At 36.9% G+C, this 26,861-nt stretch overlaps 1 protein-coding gene across 1 annotated transcript in view; it reads left to right on the top strand.

The window, feature by feature from the left end:
• The first annotated feature begins 8,318 nt into the window (after positions 1-8,318).
• Positions 8,319-26,861, top strand: part of LOC118663601 (doublecortin domain-containing protein 1-like) — a 73,820-nt gene continuing 55,277 nt past the window's right edge. The window contains exons 1-4 of the mRNA XM_036323398.1: positions 8,319-8,354; positions 16,441-16,622; positions 19,759-19,857; positions 26,079-26,178. Coding sequence (XP_036179291.1) covers positions 8,319-8,354; positions 16,441-16,622; positions 19,759-19,857; positions 26,079-26,178 — 417 coding nt within the window. The remainder of the gene's footprint in view (positions 8,355-16,440; positions 16,623-19,758; positions 19,858-26,078; positions 26,179-26,861) is intronic.

Raw genomic sequence — 26,861 nt, 5'->3', positions numbered from 1 at the left:
TATAACCATGTGTGAGGTGGTTATAATTCCTGTCTTCACAAACCTTGAAGGGGAATAGAAAACTAAACATATTAGGTGTTGGTTACATATTAAGTATTGCTATTGAAAAAGTCCATTACAGAGGCATTGAATCCAGACAGGTCCGAGAAGTTCTTACTAAGTCTTTTTTTTTTTTTAATTTCAAAAATTAAGATAATTTTTTTCTCTCTTTATTGATTAAGGGATTACATATGTGTCCTTATCCCCCCAATACCTCCCCACATACACACACTTATGCCCTCACCCCCCTGGTGTTTGTGTCCATTGATTAGGCTTATATGCATGGATACAAGTCCTTTGGTTGATCTCTCCCCCTTACCATCTCACTCATTTGTGGAATATAATGAACAACTTACTAAGTCTTTAGATCTATGTCAGAATAGGTAGATCACCTACAATTGACATGGCTGCCCCTTTAACTCTCAGAGAATTCATTTTTATTTTGGTCACTTCTCAAATCAGAGTTAAGTAACTTTATAGCCTAGACAATAGTATTGCTTAATGAGATTTTTATGGAAAAGCATTCCAATTAACACCACCCTTTTAGAAAGCAATATATCAATAGGCATCAAAAATTTAAATGTTAATATTCTTTGACTTAGAATTACATTTCTAAATTTCTAGCCTAAGGAAGTACAGTTGACCCTTGAACAACCTGGCTTTGAATTGTGCAGGTTCCCTTACACGTATTTTTTTCTCTCCAATAAATATAGTCAGATTTTAATATCTGCAGGTTTCATATCCATGGATTCAACCACTGCTGGTCAAAAAATATTATTTTCACATTCCTAACCTTGGAATCCTGGCACAGAGCAGTATAATGTGAAAATGTGTCAGATGGTGCTTCCCAAGACTGACTTTACGCAAAAGATCCTTGTTGGCCTGGCCAGTGTTGTGCAGTGGTTGCCCATTAACCAAGAGGTCACTAGTTCAATTCCTGGTCAGGGCATATACCCAGTTGCATGCTCGATCCCCAGTGGGGGGCATGCAGGAGGCAACCTATCAATGATCCTCTGTCATCATTGATGTTTCTATCCCTCTCTCTACCTCTCTGAAATCAATAAAAATTAAAAAGATCCTTGTTACAATTGATTACATTTGTTGACTTCTAATGATATTTATTATTTTTCTAGTGTTCTCATACCTTCTAATTTCTTTTCTTAAGATCATTGCTCTTGTCCTTTCATTGGGAACTTCTACTGTTTTCTCTTCCTCTAGGTTGCTTGTTGTGTGTTTTTCCTTAACTCTTTCCCAGGATCTTTTTTTTTGAGGGGGCGGGGGGGTGCATAACTAAAATGCGACCCACAATAGACAATCTATAGACCTTAAAAGCTGTTAGGAGAAATATTACAAAGGTATCATTTGCTTCCTCATGGCTGGCAATCTCCTTGGACCTGTCCTAAGTGGTGATATAGTGATGACTAAAGTCCATTCCATCTTTCCCTGGGGACCCACAACACCATTTTAGACCAGGCACATGGGATCCATCTTTTTAATGCCAGTGTTTCTGAAGAGCGACTTACAGACTCTAAGAACATTTATTGAAGAAGTCAGAGAAGGTAACCATGGGACAAACCAGTGGTGACTATCAAAGGAAGGAAAAAAGCAGAACAGGAATTAATGAAAGCAGCAATGAGACTCAGGAAAGAGATGGATTATCAATGCTGGCAGAAACTTATGAAAGTTCCTCAGAGGTAAAGAACAGAGGAAGCAGTAAAAGACGCAGAGGAAGCACAGGAAAACATAAAAGACTGGAGCAATGGAGAGGACCAAGATGATACTAGAAAGCATGAAGGTTAAGCTGCTGTGACAAACCCTCCAAACCTTTATGCTTATACAGAAGCTCATTCCTCTCTGCATGACGGGTTTAAAGTGATACTATGGAGCTGGTAGGCAGCTCGGCCATTCTTATGTGGCTTCCACCTATGAGTCTAAAGTGGCTGTTTCAGCTCTTGGCATATTCCAGCCAGTGGGATGGAGAAAAAGGACCAGGGGGCACATGTCCGATTGCTTTAATGAGAGGGTCTGTGAGTCGCATCCTCTCACAGCTCATTTGGCTAGAACTTTGATACATGACTACATCTACCTGCAAGGAAGTCTTCTCTTTAGCTCTATAGCAGTGATGGCGAACCTTTTGAGCTCGGAGTGTCAGAATTTTGAAAAACCCTAACTTAACTCTGGTGCCATGTCACATATAGAAATTTTTGAATATTTGCAACCATAGTAAAACAAAGATTTATATTTTTGATATTTATTTTATATATTTAAATGCCATTTAACAAAGAAAAATCAACCAAAAAAATGAGTTCGTGTGTCACCTCTGACACGCATGTCATAGGTTCACCATCACTGCTCTGTAGCCATCTTCATCTCTTGAAATGGCACCTCTCTTCTTCCCTTTCATCATCCCAAGCTTTTTATTCTCCATGAATAGAAAATTCATGCATCCTTTAAGAAGTCCCCCCTCAGCAGTTTCATTTCATAATAAAAAGCTCATATTATTTTCATTCTGCTAGTTCTACCTGTTATAACTCTTACTGGAAGTGCCATTTTCCCCACTACATGTTGCCTTGTCTTGTTTTCAAATACTTTCCCAGGTATATAATTTTTTGCTTCTTCCTAAAATGCTATAATTTTTCTGAGGGGAAAAGCCCTCTTTAACTTCGTTTGAATTTCCTGTGGTACCTCACATAGTGCTGGGAGCAGAGAGCAGGCGCTCAATAGATGATTATTCATTTGCCTTGTTTGCAAAAAAAAAAAAAAAAAATGATACAGAAGCTTTAGGTAGTGGATCCCCCAAAGATCTGAGATACCAAACCAATCAGGCCCTATCAGTTTAGTGATAATTAGAACTCTAAAATCACATGGGGTTCGACCATAAGTAAGTACTGCTGAAGGAAGATTTTTTATTTTATTTATAAAGCTTGCACTTGATGGAGATTTTACTGTAGTTGCAAAGAGAGCTTTGCTTTTAGACAAGTATGAAACTCTCTATGAGAGATAATGACAGGTTTTTAATGCTGAATATAGATTACGCCTACATATCCAGAATCTAAATAATCAGGAAGCTCAACCAACTAGAAAAACATAGCAAAATAGAGCAGGTCAAATACTTATTTTAAAAAGCAAACTTGTAAGAGATGACAGGTTTGACTTTATATCCATCTGTGTATCCATTTATTTTCCTAGACTAAATCCATACATATAGCTGGCAGTTACCATTAATGTACTATAGGTTTCCATCAAATTTCATAATTGATCTTCTATAAAATAACTTTGAATTATATTAAAAGGCTTAATTAATGATCTTCAATTGAAAGGGATATAATATAAAATAATGGAAATTATTATGAAATAAGAATTGTTTTCAGTGTAATTGTTGAATGATTTCTCATTTTCAGAAATTCCCAGTTACTCAAGATGAAAACATGATCATAGAGTCTTCCCTTTCAGCCTTTAGTTGCCACTAAAAGCCAGGCTTAGTCCTCACCAAGTACTCCAGCTGGATGGAGCATCATCCCAACTCACCAAGGTTGTGGGTTCAATCCCCAGTCAGAGCATATACAGAAGCAACCAATGAATGCATGAATAAGTGGACAACAAATTGATCTCTCCCTGTCTCTCTCTCTAAAAATAAATTTTAAAAAATCCAGACTCTGTCTTAAATAATTTGCTAGTTATCAAAATAATGTAAAGAGATGGGCAAGTGGGAAAATATAAGACAGAAGAACAAATTGCAAGTGTATTTAGTGAGTACAAAATATCCCAGGAATAAAAACATCCAAGGAATAAAACTATTTGATATGCAAAAGGTACTTGACCTTTGTGAATTTGGGCTTGTAAAGGAATAACACTGCAGTCTTCAGTGCCTTGTTTCTATCAGGGTAAAGTTATTTAAGGTATAAATCATTTTTTTAAAAGGAACAGCCTTTTTATTTATTTTTTATTTACTAATTTGGGGGGGGGGGCAGAGAGAGAAAGAAACGTCTATTTGTTGTTCCACTTATTTATGCATTCATTGGTTGGTTGTTGGATGTGCCATGACCAGGGAGCTAACCTGCAACCTCAGTGTATCAGGACGATGCTCTAATCAACTGAGCTACCTGATGAGGCAAAAGTTTAACTCTTAAAAATAATTATTTACATAAAATATTACATTTATTTTTTTATATTCAGTATAACTTGCAAAATAAATGTAACCTAACACATTTCATACAGTGGTGTACTATTGGTAAAAGAGTAGAGAGTGATACCTGACGGATCCTGGGTTCCAGTTATGTAGCTAATATTTTAACCCTTCTATAATGTCTAAAATTAGCTTGTGTGTGTAGTTCCTGATTTGGACCAGACCTTTAAAAAGCTTCAAAACAGTTCAAATCCATGGGAACTCCTTGGGCTATTATTAAATCCCACTGAAGTAGATAGTTTTTATATTATTGTTATTTTTATAATTGGCCCATTCCTTTCTTTTTTTTAGAGATGAAGTACTTAAATTTAGTCTTAGAAATTGATTTCTATCAAAATAAATATATATATTATTGCTCTGTATGAATAATGTGTTTTCACTGTTTCTGAGGAACCATATAATTTTAAATTAATTATAGATGAATTCTAAGTGGTCTAAACTTGTGACTTAGAAAGCCTTAAAAGAAAGAGAGAGAGAAAGAAAGAAAGAAAGAAAGAAAGAAAGAAAGAAAGAAAGAAAGAAAAGAAAGGAAGAAAGAAAGAAAGGAAAAAAGAAAGAAAGGAAAAAAGAAAGAAGAGAAAAGTAACCAGTTAAAGAAATAGGTCATAGTATAAAGCAAAAAGTTTGACAGCTATGTGATGTGAATCTAATTTCTACATGCATGTTAGACACTGCTGATTTCAGTTTGAATTTGGCAGAATATTTATAATTTATTATATCAGACCTAATTATATGTTATATTATATTTTAATACTATGTTTATTACATTGTTGAAAACAATGTAATTATGACCTCCTGATATACTATGTAAAAAGACTCTCTCTTCCACTGGGACACATTTAGATTTGTTTTTATTTTACTATTGATTTCTAAGACTGCAAAATAACACTTTTCTGTCACAGTGCATTCAGTCTCGCACAATTTCACAGTCTGCCAAAAGTTCCATCAAAGGCACTGGACTCCAAAAAACATGATCTAAAGTGTTTTGTTTCCCATCCATTTCTTTATAAGATTAATTGATCAGAGCACTCTAGTGGATCCGTGACTCCATTAATCAGACTGAAATTGACAGGAGCAATTCTGGACTTCGTTTTTGAGGGAGAATGTATCTATCTGTCAGCCAAAATATTGAAGAATTATCTTAATTTTTTTATCTTTTAGGTTTAGATATATTTAGAAGGATGTTTTTTAACTTTATACTCCTTTCCAGGGGGGTAGATACTCATGAAGTATTATAAATAGGATGTTACCTTTAATGGTAAAGCAGGGTTTATAAAGACATTATTTTAAATAAACTTGCTTTTGAACCTTATTTGGCTACCAAGTAGGTCCTTCTAAAACATGAAATATTTTGTTTTATAAGATGTTTCTATTAAAAATATCAGTTGTTTAACAGCACCATTTTCTGCACTGAAGAGAATGGAAATTATTAAATAGAAATAAGTTCTCAAGGGGTAAGCATTGCATGAATCACTGTCTCCACCTAGTGCTGGTTTTCAGGAATTAAGATTCCCAGAGTCCTTACTGATCTGTAAAGTCCTAATTTATGTTATGCACATGTACAGTCATTATAGCTGGGTCTGCTGGTGCCATTACAGTTAAGGGTCTGTCAGCTCTTCATTTATAAAACAGAATATTAAGAGGTCTATTGCTTTTACATAAAAGCTCACGCTGTGCTGGAACTCTGCAGCCTAATGGCCTTTGCTCTATGTGAGTGTTTATTAACAGTGCAAGTTGAACTTGACCCGTTCCTTTTAAAGACACCCTGATGGGTGGAAGTTACACAGGCACTGCCATCAGAGGATGAGTCTTTTCATCAACAGCCTGTCCTTTGCCTTATAGTGATCTCTATATGCATCAGACCAATAGACATCCAAAAACTCAATTGATGTGGCAGGCTCTGGATTTTCATAGCATTTATGTCAGACAAGAGAAGACTAATAATTTTGTCTACTCATGTGGGAGAAAACCAGGACACTGCTTTCAAAGAAGTCACGAAAGTATTTTAAGAAAGAGGGGATGATCACACTGCTGTTAGTTCAGTCTGGAGAAATGACCTTTGATGTTGGTAATGTGAAAACCTGATAGCTCAGTTTCACTGGAGTTTCAGAGATGAAAAATCTAACTCAAATTGGTTTACGGGAAAAAGGGAGGAAAAGGAAAGAGATGAGTCTTTTAAAGAATTTATTGTAAAGGGACACAAAGAAATAAGGCAATAACTGGAGGTAGAGGTGGGGTATAGAGAACGGGGTTTTTGTTTGGTTGTTTGTTTTTAAGATATAAAGCTATCAGACATTATACAGATGAAGAGTGGGAAATTTAATTCTTCTAAGTGAGAGAGGACATGGATCAAGGCACAAGCAGAAGTGTTGGCCTTAGAACACAGATAGCATTACAGTCGTAGGAGTCAGGGTCTATGTTGTTAAAGAGCAGGTCTTTCCTGCCACCACCAGCTCTTGGTATACAGGCCTCCAGAATTTTCAGCAAGCTATGGGAAACCTGGGCCCTTGAACATGAGATTGAACACTGCAGGTGGTTCTGATGAGGCTGAGCCAGCTCAGAAAACTTTCAAGTCCATCATGTAGGGAATTATGGGTGATGGACTGCTCCTGTATTCTCATTCATTGCTCAGTGATTTATTACATTAATAAATGTCCATCATTTTATGTCTGAACTATAGTGATTATTGTCTTCACATAATGTTAAATTTTATTGGCTAATATTGATTTAGAAATTTTACATCTTTAATTTTAAATAAGATTGCTGTGCTACTTCTTAAATGACCAGTAACTGGCTTTATAGTGAAGCCTGTCTCCCCATTCATGAAAAGAATTAGCTAGGTTTTTGCATTTTTATGGTCTAGAATATTTTACATAGCATGAAAGTAATCTGTTTCATGACCTATAAAGTTATGTGAGCAAGGACATGTTTTCTGTTTTATATTTAAAATCTATGAGGTGTTGTTTTTTTTAAAAAAAAATTCATTTATCAGATTAGCTCAATTTTTCTATCTGGTTTGTATTATATTTTTTTCATCTAGACTTATATGCAAAAGATTTGCTATTTTATTTATTTCAACATTTCTGTATCAGTTTTATGCTGTCCTGTTTTCTAAATTATTTATTTCTATTTAAATATTATTTCCTTTCATCTCCTTTCCATAGGATAATTATATAGATTTAAAATACATCCAATTGAATGCTTTAATAATTTCCCTTCTCTAGTTCTTAATAAATAAACATTTAACATTATGAATTAACCTTTGACTATAATTCTAGATGTATCTTTTAAGTTTTCATGACTGTTATTTTTGTTGCTTCTAAATAGGTATTGATGATTGTGATTTTTTCCCCTATCTGATATAATAGTATTTTTGGAGGGAGAATTTTTTAAAAAATTATCAGGTGAATAAAATTTGTACTTTTCTTTACATCTAATTTTATTCTATCATTTGCCACAAAGAGTGGCTTATTCAATTTTCATTTTAAAACTGTATTAAAATTTACTTTGTTAGTGGAAAATATTACAAATGTTCTAAGAATTGTTAAGAAAGACGTATTTTCTTTTATAGGTTACAACTTATGTTAAAATAGTTATACATTTATTAGTTATAGAAATCAGATATTTTATATCTTTATCACTTTAAAAATATTTGCCTAGTAGATTGTAATATGTTGTCTATGTTGGTTTCTCTTTGAATGTCTAAAAAGTTTTGCTTGATTTTTTCTATGTTAGTATTGTTATTTATGACATCATTATTATAAAATGATTTTGTTATTCTAATTTGCCTTTGTCTCAAATTCCACTGTCAGTTATGACTGCCAATTTTTCCTGATTTTTAAACATTTACTTTTTTATTTTAATATTACTTTTATTTGTGTCTCTTGTACACTCTCAGATTTGGGTCTTTAATTGTTCACCTATTTCATAATAGTACTCAATAAATATTTTGAAGTTATAGTTGGTAACCTTGCTATATAACTCCTGTCTTTTATTTTGTTTTAGGTGGGCCATAAAACATGCAGGGACCAGTAAGCCAGGCCAGTGGAAACATTCCAGAGTCGAAAATCCTCTCTGGAATAAGCTTACCTACATGTGGCCAGTCCTTCCCAGCGGCCAACTTAACGAGGTTGTATTGTAGTAGAAGATGTGGTTGTTGAGACTTAAGTTTTAGGGCCCAGTCAATGTTATAACAATTTCCATGCAAGTTTTCTAATTCATAGTTGTTCGGTGCAAAAGATCAATTCATTCTGTTGTTCTATTAATTGGTAATTTGCATTTAAATTGCCCATTATGGAGATGAATTTATCTATTTTTCTTGTATTCTGTTAAATTTTACTTTATATGTTCTGATATTTAGTTGTTAGAAACACACATGTTCAGAAATATTGTATCTCTATGGAGAATTGCTTTTTTATCATCAGGTAAACTCTCTTGAGCTCTAGTGAAAGTCTCAGTTTTCTAATCCTAATAGAAATATTTCAGTTTTTTTATTTGCCTAGTATATCTTATTTGTATATTTTTATATTTAGGGGGTCTCTAATAATCAGCATATACTTCATTTTTAAAATGACCTGACAGTCTTTATCTCTACATAAGGACTTGGTTTATTATTATTATTATTATTATTATTAAATATTTTTATTGATTTCAGAAAGGTAGGGAGAGGGAAAGAGAGCTAGAAACATCAATGATGAGAGAGAATCATTGATTGGCTGCCTCCTGCACATCCCTGAGCCCGCAACCCAGATATGTGCCCTGTGTGGGAATCAAACCATGACCTCCTAGTTTGTAGGTCGACACTCAACCACTGAGCCACGCCAGCTGGGCCGACCCTTTTTATTTATTGCAATGACGGATATATTTAGATTATTATTTGTTCTGTTTTTTTTTCTGTGTTATTTTTTCTCCATTCTTTTTTTTTTAAAATATATTTTATTGATTTTTACAGAGAGGAAGGGAGAGAGATAGAGAGTTAGAAACATCGATGAGAGAGAAACATCAATCAGCTGCCTCCTGCACATCTCCTACTGGGGATGTGCCCGCAACCCAGGTACATGCCCTTGACCAGAATCGAACCTGGGGCCTTTCAGTCCGCAAACCGACGCTCTATCCACTGAGCCAAACCGGTTTCGGCTTATTTTTTGATTGAGTTTTCTTCTTATACTTTTCTCATCTACTAGTTTGGAAATTATATCATCTATTTCCATTACTATGAACATTTTAACTTGCATATATAAATGTTCAAAATCTAAACTTAACAAATATATCTACTTTTCTCTCAAATAATTGAGAACATTATGATATTTTAACATCAATGATTTGATTTATAACTTATATGCTATTATTGTCATGTATTTTAATTTTATATTTTTAAAATTTTCCATAAGATATTAACATTATTGTATGTAGATAATATTTATTTAGATTTACCCCAAAGTTTTCTTCTTTCTCCTTATAAATTCCTCTTACATCTTAGTCCTTCCAACCTTGGTTACTTTCCTTTTACTTAGCATATCCTTCTTTTAGTTATTGTAGCAAACTTCATTTCTACTTATCTGAAAATGTCTTTATTTTGCCCTCATCCATGAAAGGTTTCTCCACTTAGCAAACTGAAGATATCACCACTGACTTCTACCTCCCTTTGTTGTTATTGAGGAGTCAGCTGTCACTCTAAACATTATTCCCGACAGTTTTTAAAACCTTCCCTTTTCTTTGATACTTAGTTTCACCATAATATACATGAGGGTCTCCTGTTAGACTTTCCACCCTTCATGCGCCCTGGAAATCCTCTCCTGTGCCCTTCCCCTGCGAGATCATGGAAGCGGAAGTTCACTGGAGTTTGGAAAATTCCCTCAAGATAAAATCCAGCTTCAGGACTCTGTTTACCTCTCTGGGTCTCTAGTATGTCTTGCTTTATCGCCAGATCAATGCTATGTGCTAAAAGATTTTTAAAAAGTATTCTATCCTGATTTTTCTTAGTTGCTGTCATATTTTCTGGTTTCAACCAAGTTTTCTTTCTTTACCCTGAAATTACAATTTTCTATTTAATCAATGAGTGTCAGTTTTTAGAGGAAGAACTGATGGGAATCTGAAACCAAGAAGAATTGCTTAGGGCCCCAAAGACACCCACATATTTGGACTGCAGTGAAGCAACAGTCTAGAAAGCTGAGTTTTGTTGAAAGAGAAGGGAATTCTTCAAAATGCCAGAAGCTGTGGGTTGGGTAGCCTGAGCAAGGGGCTAGGTGAATTATGTGTCTAAGATTCAGGGTTTGGAGCAATAGTAAGAGCCAGGGTGGAGGCCAGGTGGAAGGGTAACACAGCGAAACTAAGGGACCCAGCATTAGACCAAAAAAGAAAAAAGAATTGTGCTAATTATACATTTTTCTTCAGAGGTTCAGGAAGGGCAGAAGCTAAAACCCAGGGAACAGGGAGGATAACTTGCTCCTCACTGGTGGTGAGCAGGTGCCAGTAAGTTGCCCAATGGCCGAAGAGGACAAGAGGCACATCATTAGGGGCCTCCAATGATCCAGAACAACTATCCACATATAGACCATGAACCCCTTTACTCAATGGTATACAGTTTATTGAACTTTCATCTATACCCAGAAACCACAGCGAGGAAGGGAAAAGGAGAGATAGATCATTGAAAGGAAACAACAGTTCTGGTAAGAAGTTTGCACGTTCAATTTGATTGAATATGTATCCAAAAGTACAGAGCTAAAAAACAAACGAGCAAAAAAGACTTTTCCAACTTGGCAGAAACTGGGACATGTCTAATTGGACTATCAAGTTTCCCCCTGACTCAGTGTGATGGGAGGAGGTCAGCAGTGCCTCAGAGGTAGTGTGCCTTCTCATATAGGGGAAGAGAGAACATGATAATGACTGTAAATGTAACAGATATTGTGCTTATATATTTCAGTATACAAGTAAAGTAATTTAGTTACTTAATGAATTTAAATAATGAGTGGTAATTATATTTGGAAAGCTAAGTTAACCAGGTTCCTTTTAACATTTACTTTTTTAAAAATAAAACTTTTGCCAGTAGTCTGGGAGTTGACAGTTATATGATTTGAAGGTTGAAAATGGACTCCTAAGTTCTCTAGCCATTCAAAGAGAACAATAGCTTTTGGGCAGAGTGAATAAGAAGTTGGCCCTCACTTGTAAACCGAAGGGAAAGGATTAAGGCACTAAATCAGCTAAAGTGAGAAAAATTGACCATGTGTTGCAAAATGACTCAGCCTAAGAGTCCTGTTATCTCTTGAAATATTTGAGAAAGAGAGGAAAATACTTATCAAGCAGGGAACTCTGTTTTCATTCAAATTAAATGTGATCCATTTCACTTAAAATCTGGATCTATCATATCTGAACCACATTTTCTTCAATTCTGTTGCCACATAATCTATTTGTTAAGCAAAAAGATACTTTTATTAGTGTATTATTAAATACAATAAATATTTTGCTTGGAAAAGACTTTTCATTTAAGTAAACTGCAGTTAGAAATGTGACATATTATGGGATTCAGAACACTTAGGTCACTATAGGCATATGTATTAATTTTATTGTAGGTTTAATATTCCAACTTTACTACTTATCTAATCATTATTTATTAGATATGTAGGCAATGCAGGTAGAGTAAGGAAGGAGGTAGACATGGCCTCTACCTTCATGGAGCTTACAGTTTAAACAATATAGGCTATGTGCCACAAAGGAAGGAATTGGAAAGGAAGAAGGCAGAGTTGGTGAATAGAAGTCAAAGAAGGAAGAAAGAAGAAACTCAAATAAAAAGTTTGGTGTCCCAGAAACAAGGCTATTTGTTCATTCAGTTATAAGGCCAGTATGAGGGAAGCTAGCCAGGCTGATTGAATGAGCCTGAAAATTAAGTCCAAATGTGGAATCTAAGAAAACGTCTAAGAAACACTATCCTGAGTGAGACTCAAATTCTTCTGTTCATTCCTGGATAAGAACTCTTAAAATAGAATAAAAACCAAGGGAAGTATGGACAACAGGAATTATTTTTGTGGAGACTCAGACTACATCAATGCCAAACTGTTTACCGCTCAGTGGTGACAGCTGGTCTGAGAACTGATTTCATGCTCTTCTTGGTTAACTATTAATCATCCTAAAAGGCAAGTGATACTGTTTTCTGAGGGAATAGCATGTTGTATGTCTTAGGTACCAGTATTTTTAAAATATGCCAAAACCCCCTAAAAACAAGATTAATGAATTGTTTTGATTTAGTCTGTGATGAAGTTCACTGGAATAATTTCCAGGAACTCGGGTTATTTTCTCACCTTTTGGGGGAAAAGTTATAAATTGAGAAGTTCTACTTCTAACCATTTAAAGGAAAGGAGCAATGTATTTTCAGATTCCAGAATGAAATCATTACGAGGGGCACATGTTAAAAAAAAAAAAAAAGAAAGTTGAAAGCACACATTTGATTAATCTGTTAAAAGATTATGATAATTAACTCTAATTATGAAGGGCAAGAAAGGATATGTGAAAAGGCCCAAGAGAGGAAATTAAAGAATCTGTTTAATAGTAAATAGATGAAGGAAGGCCAGTTTGACTAAGAATTTAGGTCATTGGTTAAGAGCTGAATTCAAAGAGGCCTTTGGTTATGAGAGAGATGAAAAAGAAAAGGCAGAACTGCCCGTGTAGGGAAGCACCACGGCCCAGCAAGGCCTCCTGACAATGCAGCTGTGCCTTGCAGTAGTGTGAACACCGAGAGAACCACTAAAGAATGAATGGATGCATGAGCATTCCAACAGAGGGCGAGGAGATAGCACTCCAGTCCGGTTAATCCATGTTTTCTTGTTGTCCTTCTTATCCTGACACTGTATTTCTCTCTTTCTATGAAGTACCAAGTAAAAGTTCCCTAAATACTAGAACAAGGTTTACAGTGGCTGAAAGAAAGAACTACCAGTGATATGTCATACATTTGGAAAGTTTTGAAACCCACAATAATCTTTTGTTTGAGTTTCTGTAATCTTATATTAAAAAGAGAAGGCCGCAGGCTTCCTTCATCTGGCTGGAAAGCAAAGGATGCCATCTGAAGTCAGCGATGCCACAGTGGAGCTGACACCAATGTTGGCATGGTACCACTTGCCCTGAGACAAGTGTAGGAAGTGAAAGGACGTACAAATAACTAGGAGCGGAGACGGCACACTTCTGATAAGTTGATCAGAATTATAGCATGAGTGGATATTGAAAAAAAATCTTAGCTCTAGATCCTAACTCTATGAACTGACTTCTCACGGACTCATTTTAAGAAAGAACCTTGTTTCTCTTGCCTTTCCCTTCCATGGTTCCGAAGAAAAGAGAGGAGGAAATATTAATGACTTTATACCAAGGCTTCAGTGTGACAGTTTTTAATAAGAAGACTGTTTTCCTCTCTCTCCCACCTATCCAACCCTGGCTTCATGTCTAAAATGTTGATTTTCTCAGAATTGCTTAATATCTTTGTTGTAGAAGAGTTACAGGTCAATCCTGAACTTATTTCTTGTAAAGTTATGCAACGCCACTCCTCCACCATCCCACATGCTAAGTATAACCTTTGTACAATAGAACAGCTTCAAATGAAAATAGACAATGAGTTTGTCATAACCTTTTGTGTTTCTTCTCAGTAGCAAGAGTAAGGAAAAGTGACCCCTTGTTGCTCCATTCATAATAATAGACATGTATCTGAATAAACACGTTGTCTTCCCTTTTGCATTTAAATTCCATACAGGCAACAGGTTCTCAGTGAACGTCAGGAGTACATTACAACTTCATTAGCTCAAATTTTGCTTGCTTAGAAGTGTGATAAGTTAGCCTCATTGTATATCACTATTATAAATACATGTACATTTTTATTAAAAATATAAAAGATAAAACACTCTACTCATGAGTTTTTAACATTTATTTATACTGCTTTTCTCCTAATTGCATGCAATTAATGTTATTTCCTTATTCATCTCACAAATTAGAGCATTATAATTAGATGCTGTTTCAGAATATTTAATCACAACTTTCAGATATTGTTTATAATATATTCTCAACACATTTTTCTGAACTATGTGATTGTTCAGTATAACTGCAAGATCCTAACAACTTTTTTTTCAAGGGAATATGTTAGTAAATTGTTACTTTTTGTCCAGGCTTTTAAAAAATGATCTCCCCTTTCATAAACTAAAGACCAGATGCCTTGGTCCGCATTGGTCTGACATGCCAGCCCACCTCTCCAACCCACAGGTGTCTTTATCTTAGTCATGTCAGTGGGAAACAGCCTGGACTCTAGGGCCCCCTCTGTAGTGATTATCTGAGTGTTTTGCCTGCTCAGCATGACTTGCCCCTTCTTTGGGTATTTGTAACCCTTTAGGAAATTCCTTAACCTGCTTCGAAGTATTTATATCCCAAACAGGCTTTTAAAGACTAACCAAACTGATTCTTAACTGTGTGTGAAATAGCAAAAGGCCAAACAAGAACCAATTTCCAAAGATTAACAAGGTGGGGGTATTTGCCCTCCCCAATATCAAGACTTACCAAATATAATCAAGGAAGCATGGTACTGTACTGGGATAGATAAACTGGCAAATTGAAGAGAGTAAAACATACAGAAACAGACCCATACTTATGGAATTGTGATATCTTACAAGATGGTTACTGCAGATTAATAGGGATTTAATTGCTGCCAGGACAATTGTTTATTCAGATAGGAAAAAGAGAAAGAAAGGACTTGGACCTTGTCTAACATCACCTCTGTTCATCCCTTTCCTCATTTTCTCTTCCTCTGCAAAACTCGATTTCTGTGAGTGGCAATACCAAGTCACCTAAGCTACAAACCTGGGAGCCATCCTTACTTCCTTTTATTTCCCCAAACATCATGTTCTGCCCATCATCTTACCCTCCTTTACTGCACTAACTCCTGCTGAGGCTTCAGGTCTGTTCCAGGACATTTCTTTTTAAAAAAATATTTTTATTGATTTCAGAGAGGAAGAGAGGGATAGAGCGATAGAAACATCAATGATGAGAGAGAATCACTGATCGACTGCCTCCTGCATGCCCCCTATTGGGGATCAAACCCGCAACCCAGGCATGTGCCCTTGGCCAGAATCGAACCTGGGACCCTTCAGTCCGCAGGCCGATGCTCTATCCATTGAGCCAAACCAGCTAGGGCTGTTCCAGGACATTTCTGAGTTAGGTTCTTCTCCATGTGGTCCCACCACACCTCATAATACCCTCTTGCTATCATACTTACACTACTTAATTGCCAGTTTATTTCTAGCTAAGTTTCTGAGCACCCACTAGAAATTGCTCAGTGAAGAGTATCCTATCTTGTTCATAGTGTTGTTTATTTAATGTTAATATTTTAAGTTTATTTTTTATTGATGTTATTACAGGTGTCCCCTATTTTCCCCCACTCCCCTTCCACCCAACCTCCACCCCACCCCAGGCCTTCACCCCTCTATTGTCTGTGTCCATGGGCTATGCATATATGCATATAAGTTCTTTGGTTAATCTCTTCCTCCCCGCCACCCCCCCCTGCTCTGAGATTCCAGTCTATTCTATGCTTCTATGTCTCTGAATCTATTTTGTTCATCAGTTTATTTTGTTCATTAGATTCCACATATAAGTGAGATCATGTGATACTTGTCTTTTTCTGACTGGCTTATTTCACTTAGCATAGTACTCCCCATGTTATGTCCAGTGTCTAAGCACTGGACTGTAGTAAACAATATTTGTATAATGCATGAATTAATTAATAAATGTATATATGAATAAATAAATACAAATTAACTGAATTCTACAAATGAAACATCTGAAATTTAAGTTTTATCATCTTGCTATGTTTTTTGGAGTGTTCCCCAAATATATTCTTCTTTGCCAAAAAGGTCTAGTTTAAGATAATATTATTTCAGGTTGTAAAACCACTTTTCACACATTCTAACTTTCCTCATATTAAAGATATTTCACACATGAACAAAAACATTCCAAGTTAATTCAGTTCTATTTTACTAGAACAATGTTTCTCTGAAAGGGAATAAATCGTCCTTGTAGTAACACAACATAGATTTGACATACACTTAAAAAATTACTATCTTTCCTCTTTATTCACACAAAACACTAATTAGACTTGAGTAAAAGATTAAAAGTATCAGTATTGTGTTACATTTCTTTATAACTTAAAGTAACTCTCTTATTTATTATCAATTTTTTGTCATTTCTTCCTGAAGGAGTTTGATTGGCCAATAGAAGGACTGCTTATTCCAAACAGTCCTTCCATGAAGAAACCCATCTGTAAGTCACCGGAGCAGGATGTGCCCGTAAGACTCAGAGTTCTGCGGAATGGAGACAAGAACAAAAACAGAGCCCTTGTTATAATGAGTCCAGACATATCACCTGGGCGGAAAATGCAGTAAGGACAGCTTGTTCAGTTTTCTCATTAAGTACATTTTCTAATTTCTGCAGAGTTTTGTCTTGCTTGCCGATGTTTTTCTGAGAGAATTCTGTGTTTATTTTTTAAAAAGGACTCCCATGTTGATATTTAGAGATGAAAATAGATGTTCAGATTTATTTAGCTTCTATGTCAGGAAATATTTGAACTCTTGATTTAGACTAGGCGTGGGATAAAATAATGAGTTGGAAATGAATAGTTCTAGAAAAAAATTTTATATCAATACCTATTTTGAATTAACAATTTTTTTAGTTTTATTAATTTGAAATAATTCATTTGAAATTGCTTCTTAAATATATTTTTACAATTCCTTATTAAAGTCATTGTATACATTCTTTACATTTATAGCTTTGGCATATTTAACAAATAAATACAGTTCTCAAAACATAACTTTATGTAATTTTATATTCTTGACTTGGGATAAGATTTTAAAAGTTAATCATAGAAAAGCATTGATCTGCACTTTAGTTGATGTTATGAAATTTGAATAAAATTTTCTCAAATAGCCAATATTTCTCCAGCATTGGAGAAAAATCGCCTGCTATATTTTCTTTATATTTTCTGACAAAAGGAATCATAGATCAGCACAGAACTCTGATATAAAGAATGAGTTAAACACATTGTTTCTCATATGATTAGCAGTGATATTACCTCTTGACCTTTCTTTTGAGATGTTTAGAATAGTTGAGGCTGCTGGTAATAGTTTAATATAACTTTCTTCACATTGATTAAATATACTTCATACATCGCTGAACAATGAGTAATATTCAGATCGGCTGTCCACTGAACTGCCTTGTAAAGATGATAAAGTAAAAAATTAATCTTGAAAGTAAAGTCAAGCCTGAAATTGAAATCTTTGACGCATACATTTCATAATTAGCTCATTCTGCTAGATGTAAAATGTAAGGGTAATGCCCTTAAAGTAGGATATGACTTTTTTTTTTAGCATGCAAAGTTAAATAATTTTTACTTCTTTCTTTCTTATTCTATTTCTTTAACTGTGGCTCAAAATTGTATACAGATTTGATTTTTTTCTCATTAACGTTTTAAAAGGCATAACCAAACATAATTTGAGAGATTTGTTCACTTGGACAGCTATTCTAGAGAGAGTCTGTGAAACTCTGCTGTCCTTGTTCATGGACCAGTGTGTCCGGGTTAATCAAATGTCCACTTTGTTCACTGCATGAATTAATTATTCCCAAATAATTAAAATACACCAGCATACACTTGACTCTAAAACTCTACTAAATATGTTTAATTTATCTTGGCTGATTCAGAAAGTTTTCTACAGCATCATCAATAGCATTTCCCCCCAGAGCTGTATGTAAGTCCTGGTAACAGAGAGATTCAATGGAAAGAGATTTGGCTGGCATTACAGGGAGGCTGTGTTGTCCAGCTCCAGTTGCCACTGTTTTCATTATTTTTGATGTGAATGGCACCCCAGAGTTGTGCAAGGTGGAAGCGTTGCTGTGCTACTTTTAATATATCCAAGTCAGAATAAATAAATGCAAATGAGATGTCGGGGCAAATTGCTCGCATTATCCTGAAACTTATTCATAAGAAGAAAGAGGGTTGAGCTATTTCATGTCTTTAAAAGCAAACTCGGGGTATAGATGAAATATAGATCCATTTTAACCAAATTCTGCTTCAATCACATGGTCTCCTTTATTATTTAATAATTCACTATTGACAGTTTGAGGAGCGTTTGTCCTTGTTTTTGTTGATTCCTTCATCTGCAAAGCCAAAGGAAGATCAAGTAGCACTTGTTCATTACTTAGTTGAAGGTTATCTTAGTGAGTAACAGAATCTTGACAAATAGTCTTGATGATGGTTGTCAGATTTATATAAATCAAGACCATTGTGATCTCTGTGTCACAGGAGAATTTCATCTCTTAGAACTATAAACAAAGTTAAACAAAGAAAAAAATTTAAGTGATATTTTAAAGAATTGTAAAAGGAAAGGCTCAATTTGATTTTATAAAGTAAAATTTTATATGTTAGGTAATTTCAATGAGTAAGTTATTAGTAAGTTATAATCCCTGGACTCACTCAAGCTCCTTAGTATAGCTTTTATGTCCTTTATGACCTATCCCTGCTCATTTCTCTAGCTGCATCTCTTATCAACATTCCCCCCAATTTCTACTTTTAAACCCCCTCCATTCCCCAACACCTTCCATCTGCCTTAATAATGAAGGTCTTCTGAGAACGAGTTTGTACTTCATTGTTAGATGTTGACTCTGAATTCCACACTTCCCTCCCCATCCCTGAGTTAGCTATGTACTTCCTTGCTTTCCACCCCCATAGCTCCTATCATTCTGTGATTATCCACTTATGACTCCATCCAGGAGCTAGAAAACCAGGATAACACACTATTCGTCCATATATGTTCTCACTACTATGGTGTGGCTATGGAACAGTGTGTCCTGATCAATTGACTATTAAGTCACTTTATTTACCACATGGCTTAGGGAACCCAATAGCCCCTAAATTAGTGCTTAATACAATTAATAAATAAATTAATGGTTAATTATATTTTAATGAATGAATGAACAACTACATTTCACCACTATTTCTTTCATTTAATAGAATGTAGAGATTTTTAAATACACAAAATAATTTTCTAACTTGGAAGTTTGAAGAGATGTATATTCCCATTAAACATCCTTTTTCTGTGATCATCATTATCTATTTTTCAGTTTAACAATTTTTAGGTTTGGATTGATTGCCTAGCATATATTAATAAACATATGAACATACACAACATATGAATAAAATATCCCAGGAAAAATAAATGTCATCTCTGCATTTTCTTTAAACTTGAAAATTCACATCTCTGGGAGATCAGCATTAATAGAGAGGATTAAAATATTGAAAATTCATTTTCTTATATAAGTTACTCATAGTATAAATGTGCATGAAGTTTAATATTTAATTGTGGTAGTTTTTGAAACCCTATATTTTCAAAAAAAGACAGATTATTTTAGAGCGAATTATTATAAATTAAAACCTCAAGATTTTTTCACATATTTAAACAAGTTGAAAGATAATTGGCAATACATACTGACATATCAATCAAATCTTGGATCATTTGTTTCAGAAATGTTGACACTGAAATGAAAAAGAATGTGAAAAAGTATGTCACTAAATATTCTAAAACCAAAACAAAGCAGACTGAATATCATCAACTTTTGGAGAGGTAAGTACTTACTATCCTAAATGCAATGGTATTTTCCATTCACATGCCTGAATGATTATGTGAATGATTATGTGTTACACAGAACACAACATACATATGTACCTATATAAGAAAACAGTTGTTAATATAATAATTTTAGAATTTTTAACACATAGAAATACATTAACTGTGTGAGTTCATGATATCAATAGTAATTAATAGATTTTCTCCAAATTTCAAGGCAATTTCCCCTAGCTTTTGAACTATCAACTTTGCAAATATAAATTATACCCATTTAAGAAATATATTTCATAGTTTTACAGCACTTTTCTTTGGTTTATATTTGAATTGAGGGTAGGGTAGTGAGCTAATTTAAAACCATTTTTATATGTCACTAACATATTTGTGAAATGTAATTTTCTTTTGATCAAGATGTTCCTACCAAAATAAAAATTATTCCCACAGAACTTGATAACTGTCCAAGGTTGACCACTTAAACTTTTTTGCAAAATATGTCTTGTTGAATTTAAAGAGGCAGTCTTACTGAATTTAAGGGAACTTATGTTATCCTTTAGTTATTTAATAACTAGAGGTCCGATGCACGAAATTTGTGCAAGAGTTGGCCTTCTTTCCCCCGGCTGCTGGCACCAGCTTCCCTCTGGCACCCGGGACCCAGGACCCGGGCTTCCCTCGCAGTGGGCAGGGCATATAGGAGGCCCTGCCCACCCGCTGCAGCCCACTGGTCAGTGGCCTGGGCCTCCCTCTTCAGGGTGATCATGGGGCGATGGCCAGGCCCTGACTAATCGCATCGCACTTACCTTGGCTGGCCTGGCACCAGTGGGTATCAAGCATGGTCCCGGATGGTCATCCGGATGGTTGTCCCGCTGTTCAGCCGTTTGGTCTATTTGCATATTACACTTTTAATATATAGGATTCACACAAGACAGTTTTGAGAGTCTTTGTTGTTATTGGTGGTAGTTTTTCCATCTACAAAGCCTAAGAAAGATCTAATAGCATAACAGCCCATTTAAAAATAATTGATACAGAATATTTTTGTTGATACCTAATGTTGTGGAAACATGGAATATTGGAAAAACCATTGGATTAAGAGTAAAAGAATTGATTTTAACCTCAGATTTGCCATTAACTAGCTGGAAAACTTCAGCAAAGCACTGCCTTTCTCAGTCTTATTTTCCTTTGTTAAACAGGATAGTTGAATGAGAAGCTAAGAAGAAGGCAAAAAAGAATTTAATTCTTTTAAATACCTGTTTTATTCATATCATATGTATCAACCAATCTTAGATATTCTGCAGGAGATTTTTTTTTTTTTTTTAAAGAGCAAGACATTCCTTGTTCTCAGGAAACTCCTAACTTGTTGGGAAGAGAGTTTGCTTATTGAAATATCCCTTGATGGTTTGGCTCAGTAGATAGAGTGTCAGCCTGAGGACTAAAGTGTCCTAGGTTCGATTCTAATCAAGGGCACGTGCCTGGGTTATGGGCTTGATCCTCAGTAGGGGGCATATAAGGAGGCAGCCGATCAATGATTCTTTCTCATCATTGATGTTTCTATCTCTCTCTCCTTCCTTCCTCTCTGAAATGAATATATGTATATATATGTATGTATATATATATGTGAAAGAAACAGTCAGAAATGGCAGTTTAAATGGTACAAAAGTGAAAATGATCATAGGATCACTTTATCTATAACCAGGAAGAATAGAGAACCTTGTGAAGGGTAGCCATCAGGAAAGGCCATAAGGAGAGGAGAGACTATGAGAGAGATATAAAAATCTAATCTAATAAAAGACAAACATCCAAATTGATGTACCTTCGCTATGCCTTAAACCATGCCCACCAGCCAATCAGAATGACTATATGCAAATTAACCCAACCAAGATGGCAGCTGGCAGCCATGGAGCTGGAGCAAGCAGGAAGCTTGGTTGCCCCAGTGATGGAGGAAGCCAAGCTTCTTGCCTGCTGCGGCCGGCTCTGAGCTCTACTGAAGGAACAAAGTTTCAATTGTAGAAGGTAAATAAATCCCAGAATAAAAAAGAAAAGAAAAAGAAAAGAGGCTGAGAGCTTCCGTCGCTGGGTGGCTTGGCCAGCCTGAAGACAGCCTTCAGCTCCTCACCCAGACTGGCCAGGCAACCCAGTGGGGACCCCCCACCCTAAAGAGGGTGTGGCCAGCCTGAAAACAGCCATCAGCCCCTCACCCAGGCTGGCCAGGCACCCCAGTGGGGACCCCCTACCCTAAAGAGGGTGTGGCCAGCCTTCAGACACCCATCAGCCCGTCACCCAGGCTGGCCAGGCACCCCAGCGGGACCCCCACCCAGATCCGGGGCACCCTTCAGGGCAAACCAGCCGGCTCCCACCCATGAACCAGGCCTCTATCCTATATAATAAAAGGGTAATATGCAAACTGACCCTAACAGCAGAAAGACTGGGAATGACTAGTCACTATGACACACACTGACCACCAGGGGGCAGACGCTCAATGCAGGAGCAGCCCCCTGGTGGTCAGTGTGCTCCCACAGGGGAGCTCTGCTCAGCCACATGCCAGGCTAATGGCTGCCAGTACAGTGGTGGTGGTGGGAGCCTCTCCCCCCTCCTCAGCATCATTAAGGATGTCAGACTGCAGTTTGGGCCTGCTCCCCACTGGCAAGTGGACATCCCCTGAGGGCTCCCGGGCTGCCAGAGGGATGTCTGATTGCCAGCTTAGGCCCAATCCCCTGGGGAGCTGGCCTAAGCCAGCAGGTGGTCATCCCCTGAGGGGTCCCAGACTGCTAGGGGGTACAGGCCGGGCTGAGGGCCCCCCCCCCTCCGCCGAGTGCACAAATGTTTGTGCACTGGGCCTCTAGTAAAGATATATAAAGCAAGAAGATAAAGTAAAGAAGAAAACTCATACTCTCAGCTTTCTGAATATTTTGTTATTGTTTTAAATAACAGGGAGAATAGGTGGGGCTCCTGGAGGGAATCCTCACAAGTGATTGGAGGAAGTCTTCACTATTGTGGAACTGGAGACATAGTTCCTACCTTCTCCTCCTGCCCTTTGCTCTCAGGGCATCTGATGCTCCTCATCCCATTCAGTTTGAGAAAGCAAAGTGAAGAGAAAAGACTCTACTTTTCTGGACTCTGTAAATCCAAGCAGGCTATGTGATTACCCATCCTAGCTCCTGGTGTGAGAGTCAAAGGACTTTATTCCTAGGGCCTTTGCCTGCATGTAACAGAGAAATCCTGGCATGCTTGCTGGGCAGCCCAGCCTATCTACTCTCTTTATAGATCTAGTATCTGATTATTCCATGATGATATCCTCTCAGAAGGCCATGTGAGGTAGTAAAAGACCCAGAGAGATTTAGATTTGAATTTTAGCTGTCCTACTTACCAATTATCTGATCTTGGGCAAGGAACTTAGTCTCCAGGATCAGTTTCCTCATCAGTGAAATGGGTCTCTCAGAAATGAAAATTAAATGAGAGAGTAGACATGAAATGCTTGCAGTGCTTGGTCCACTTAATCTGTAAAATATCCCTATTAGATAAGAACTACTATAGCTGTCTTTTACTAATGGAGCAAATGAGGCTCAAAGAAGTTTAGTAACTTTTTCAAGGTTGCACAGTAACTTTTTCAAGGTTACATGAGAGGGCTAGAATTTGAACCAAAGCAATCTAACTTCCACTTAAGAGCCATTTTTTTCTCTCCTTTCCCATTTGTATTGGTTGACAAGTGAACTAGTTAGAGAAATACAGAAACAGCCTATCCCAAACCTTTCCAACACACCTACATGAGCCAATAAAATGTAGCACTATTAAAACTAGGGTTTCACCGGGCAGGTGTGGCTCAGTGGTTGAGCGTAGACCTATGAACCAGGAGGTCACGGTTTGATTCCCAATTGAGCCTGAGGTTGCAGGCTCAATTCCCTGATAGGGAGCATGCACGTGGCAGCTGATCAATAATTCTCATCATTGATGTTTCTATCGCTTTCTCCCTCTCTCTTCCTCTCTGAAATCAATAGAAATACATTTTTTTAAAAAACAAAACAGCCCTGACCGGTTTGGTTCAGTGGATAGAACGTCGGCCTGAGGACTGAGGGGTCCCAGGTTCGATTCCGGTCGGGGGCATGTGCCTTGGTTGTGGGCACAACCCCAGTGGAGGGTGTGCGGGGGGCAGCTGATCGATGTTTCTCTCTCATCGATGTTTCTAACTCTCTATCCCTCTCCCTTCCTCTCTGAAAAAAATCAATAAAATATATTTAAAACAAAACAAAACAAAAACAACCTAGGGTTTCAAAATAGGAAGGAAAGATTTACCAACCACCTTCTAATCTCCCACTTGCTGTCCTAAAACAGGATACTCTGATAGTCCAAATATTCTTCTAGGGGACAATTTGAGTCGGAGAAGAGATGATGACGGTAATTCTTCTTAGATCAGGCTGGAGCTGCTTGGACCCGAAAAGATATTGGTTTGGAGAAAGTAGAAAGAATGAAGTTGGTCTTTGGGAAGTACCCAAAGAGAATCAGGCAAATTTTGTGTCCTTTCAACCCTATCCCACCAACTCCCGCAGATGTGAAACACAGCTTAACCCCCATTGGTTCATCAGCTTCCAGACTCGTGACATGAGAAGTAGAAATTTACTTCCCACTAGCTTATTTCCTTCTAAGACCTCTCAGAGAAATGGAAGAGGCCTAATTATCTGCTCAATTGCTTCTTCCCATCTAAGGAAATAAAATTGAGAAATATTCTTTGTACATCCAAGTCTTCCTGATGAGCATTAAGTCACTTCTAATCAAATTCATTTGCTGCAGACAGTTCATTCTAATGTAAAATATATTTAGCAAGAACCTTTCACGTTCCTTCTTCTGATGGCAGGGTCATCTCAACAGCATTCTTTAGGAAAAGCCCCTTCACTCTCCTTTAGCTCTACTTCCTCTTCCCCACAATTCTGCCTCTTTACCTCTAACCTAAGCTGGCTATATAGATTCCAGCCTCTCCAGCCTCCAGTTCATCTTTTACCTTTCTGATACATAACTTCCTAAACAAGCAGATCTGATGACACCACACCTCTGCTCTGATGCCCTCAATGACTTCCTGCTGTTAATGGAATAGAGGCCAAGTTCACTTATTTGGCAACCTAAATGCTTTCAATCAGTTCCTATTTTCTTTTCCAGCTTTATCTGGCTCCTCCTCCTGTCCATATACTCAGCTCCAGCCATATAAAGACTTATCTTCTCTAGGTCATAACCCTCCTTGATGAATGCCTATTCATCTGTCAAGGCCCAACCCAAATGCTGCTTTCGTAGACACGGCTCCCTGGAGAATTTCATCTTGTTTCCTTTGTGTTCTCACAGGATCCTGGCCAGGTGCCCATTATAGCACCCAGTGCTTCATATTACACGTCAGTTGCTGACCTGTCTCTCCCCCTGACTAGAGAGGGAACTCCTCAGGGAACAGGGAAGCTGATCATTTATCTTGCTATCCACAGAGCTGGTCCAGTGCTTGTTTGCAGGGAGGTGGGTGGAGGGGGGGAAGGGGGGAATCACTATTTAATGTTTAACCAAGCAAACAAAATTCTATTTCAACCAAAGGACTTGTATGCATGAATATAAGCCTAACCAATGGACATAGACAACAGAGGGATGAGGGCATGAGTGGAGGGCAATGGGGCGATAAGGACACATATGTAATACCTTAATCAATAAAGAAAAAATAAAAATAAATTCTATTTCAAAAGAAGTTAAAGAGCTCTAGAGATAGCTTCTGGAGAGGGGGGATGAGGAATCGCTTGATAATGAATGTGACTTTGGAGGCTTTGGAGAAAGAGTAGACTTCAACAGAAAAAGCTAAAGAAGGTGATTTAGGTAGAAGGAAGAGCAAGAAAATGGGAAAGTGTGGGGCATATTGAGAAATAAGAAGTCAACAATGATATGTTTGCCTGTGTATTGATCATGATTGACACTATACTAAGCACTTTTTAAAATCAACTGGTCATCCTCATAACAACCTTGGAAAGTAAGTAGTTTGGGCCTACAGAGTTTAAATAATGCCCATTGCCCGTGTCCCACAACTCGGAAAGGGAGAACGAGACTCACATGGGGTCTGATGGATTGCAGACCCCGGCTCTCAATGCACACAGTGCTGTAGAGGGAGTTGTCATGAAGGATCCAGGCCCTTCATTCTTTTTATTTCCTCTCTTCTCTGTTGGAAGCTGTCTGTATGCAAGGTCAATTTTTTTGTGTACTTATTGCAGGTGTACTGAAGTTCTACATTTACCTTCTGCAGCTCGGAGGTTGTTCAATGAAAAGGGAAAGGAAATCTTTTCTGTAAAAGACCTTCAAAGAGACGAACTGGTAAAGACATGAAAGAGAAACTGGAACTATTAATATATGAATAATATTTAAAATGCCTTAAAATATCAAACTTCAAACATTTACCCTCTTTCCTCTTATTTCCCCCCTCAGAATTATCATAATTCACCAACCATCAGAGACGAACACTAATAGCTAACTGATGAGGGCTTACTATGTGTCAGGAATGATTTTCAGGGCCGTATATGAATTAGTTCATTTAAGCTCATCACAACCCTATGAGATGGGTGCTCTCATTTTGTAAAGAAGGAGAAGACCAAATTATTAACTGCTTGTGGTTTCTGTCCTACTCGAAAGGAAATAGATTCTCTCTCTCTCTCTCTTTTTGGAACCTTCAAAATGTAGTCATTTAATGATTTATTACTTAATGATAATATTACCTTTTCAGAAAAAAAAATTATATCTAGGCTTTCACACACTCTATTTGGGTGGCTGGAGAAGGCTGAGAAGGACGTTAGCAGCCCAGCCTTTGTTCCCATTTATGGAATTGGGGGTCTCAAATTTGGAAAGAAAACTTGCCTTGACTGATACCTGAAATTCTTTGAACAGAAAACCAAGCTCTCACCATATTATCAGAACTCAATTCAGGCTCTGAATGTGAAGACCCTTCAAGAAAGTCTCAAACAGAATATCAATGACCAGTCTCCAAGGCAGCGTGAGAGAGA

The sequence above is a fragment of the Myotis myotis genome, unplaced genomic scaffold, assembly GCF_014108235.1.
Source record: "Myotis myotis isolate mMyoMyo1 unplaced genomic scaffold, mMyoMyo1.p scaffold_m19_p_10, whole genome shotgun sequence".
NCBI classification, from domain to species: Eukaryota; Metazoa; Chordata; class Mammalia; order Chiroptera; family Vespertilionidae; genus Myotis; species Myotis myotis.
This window is presented reverse-complemented; position numbering and strand designations above follow the sequence as displayed.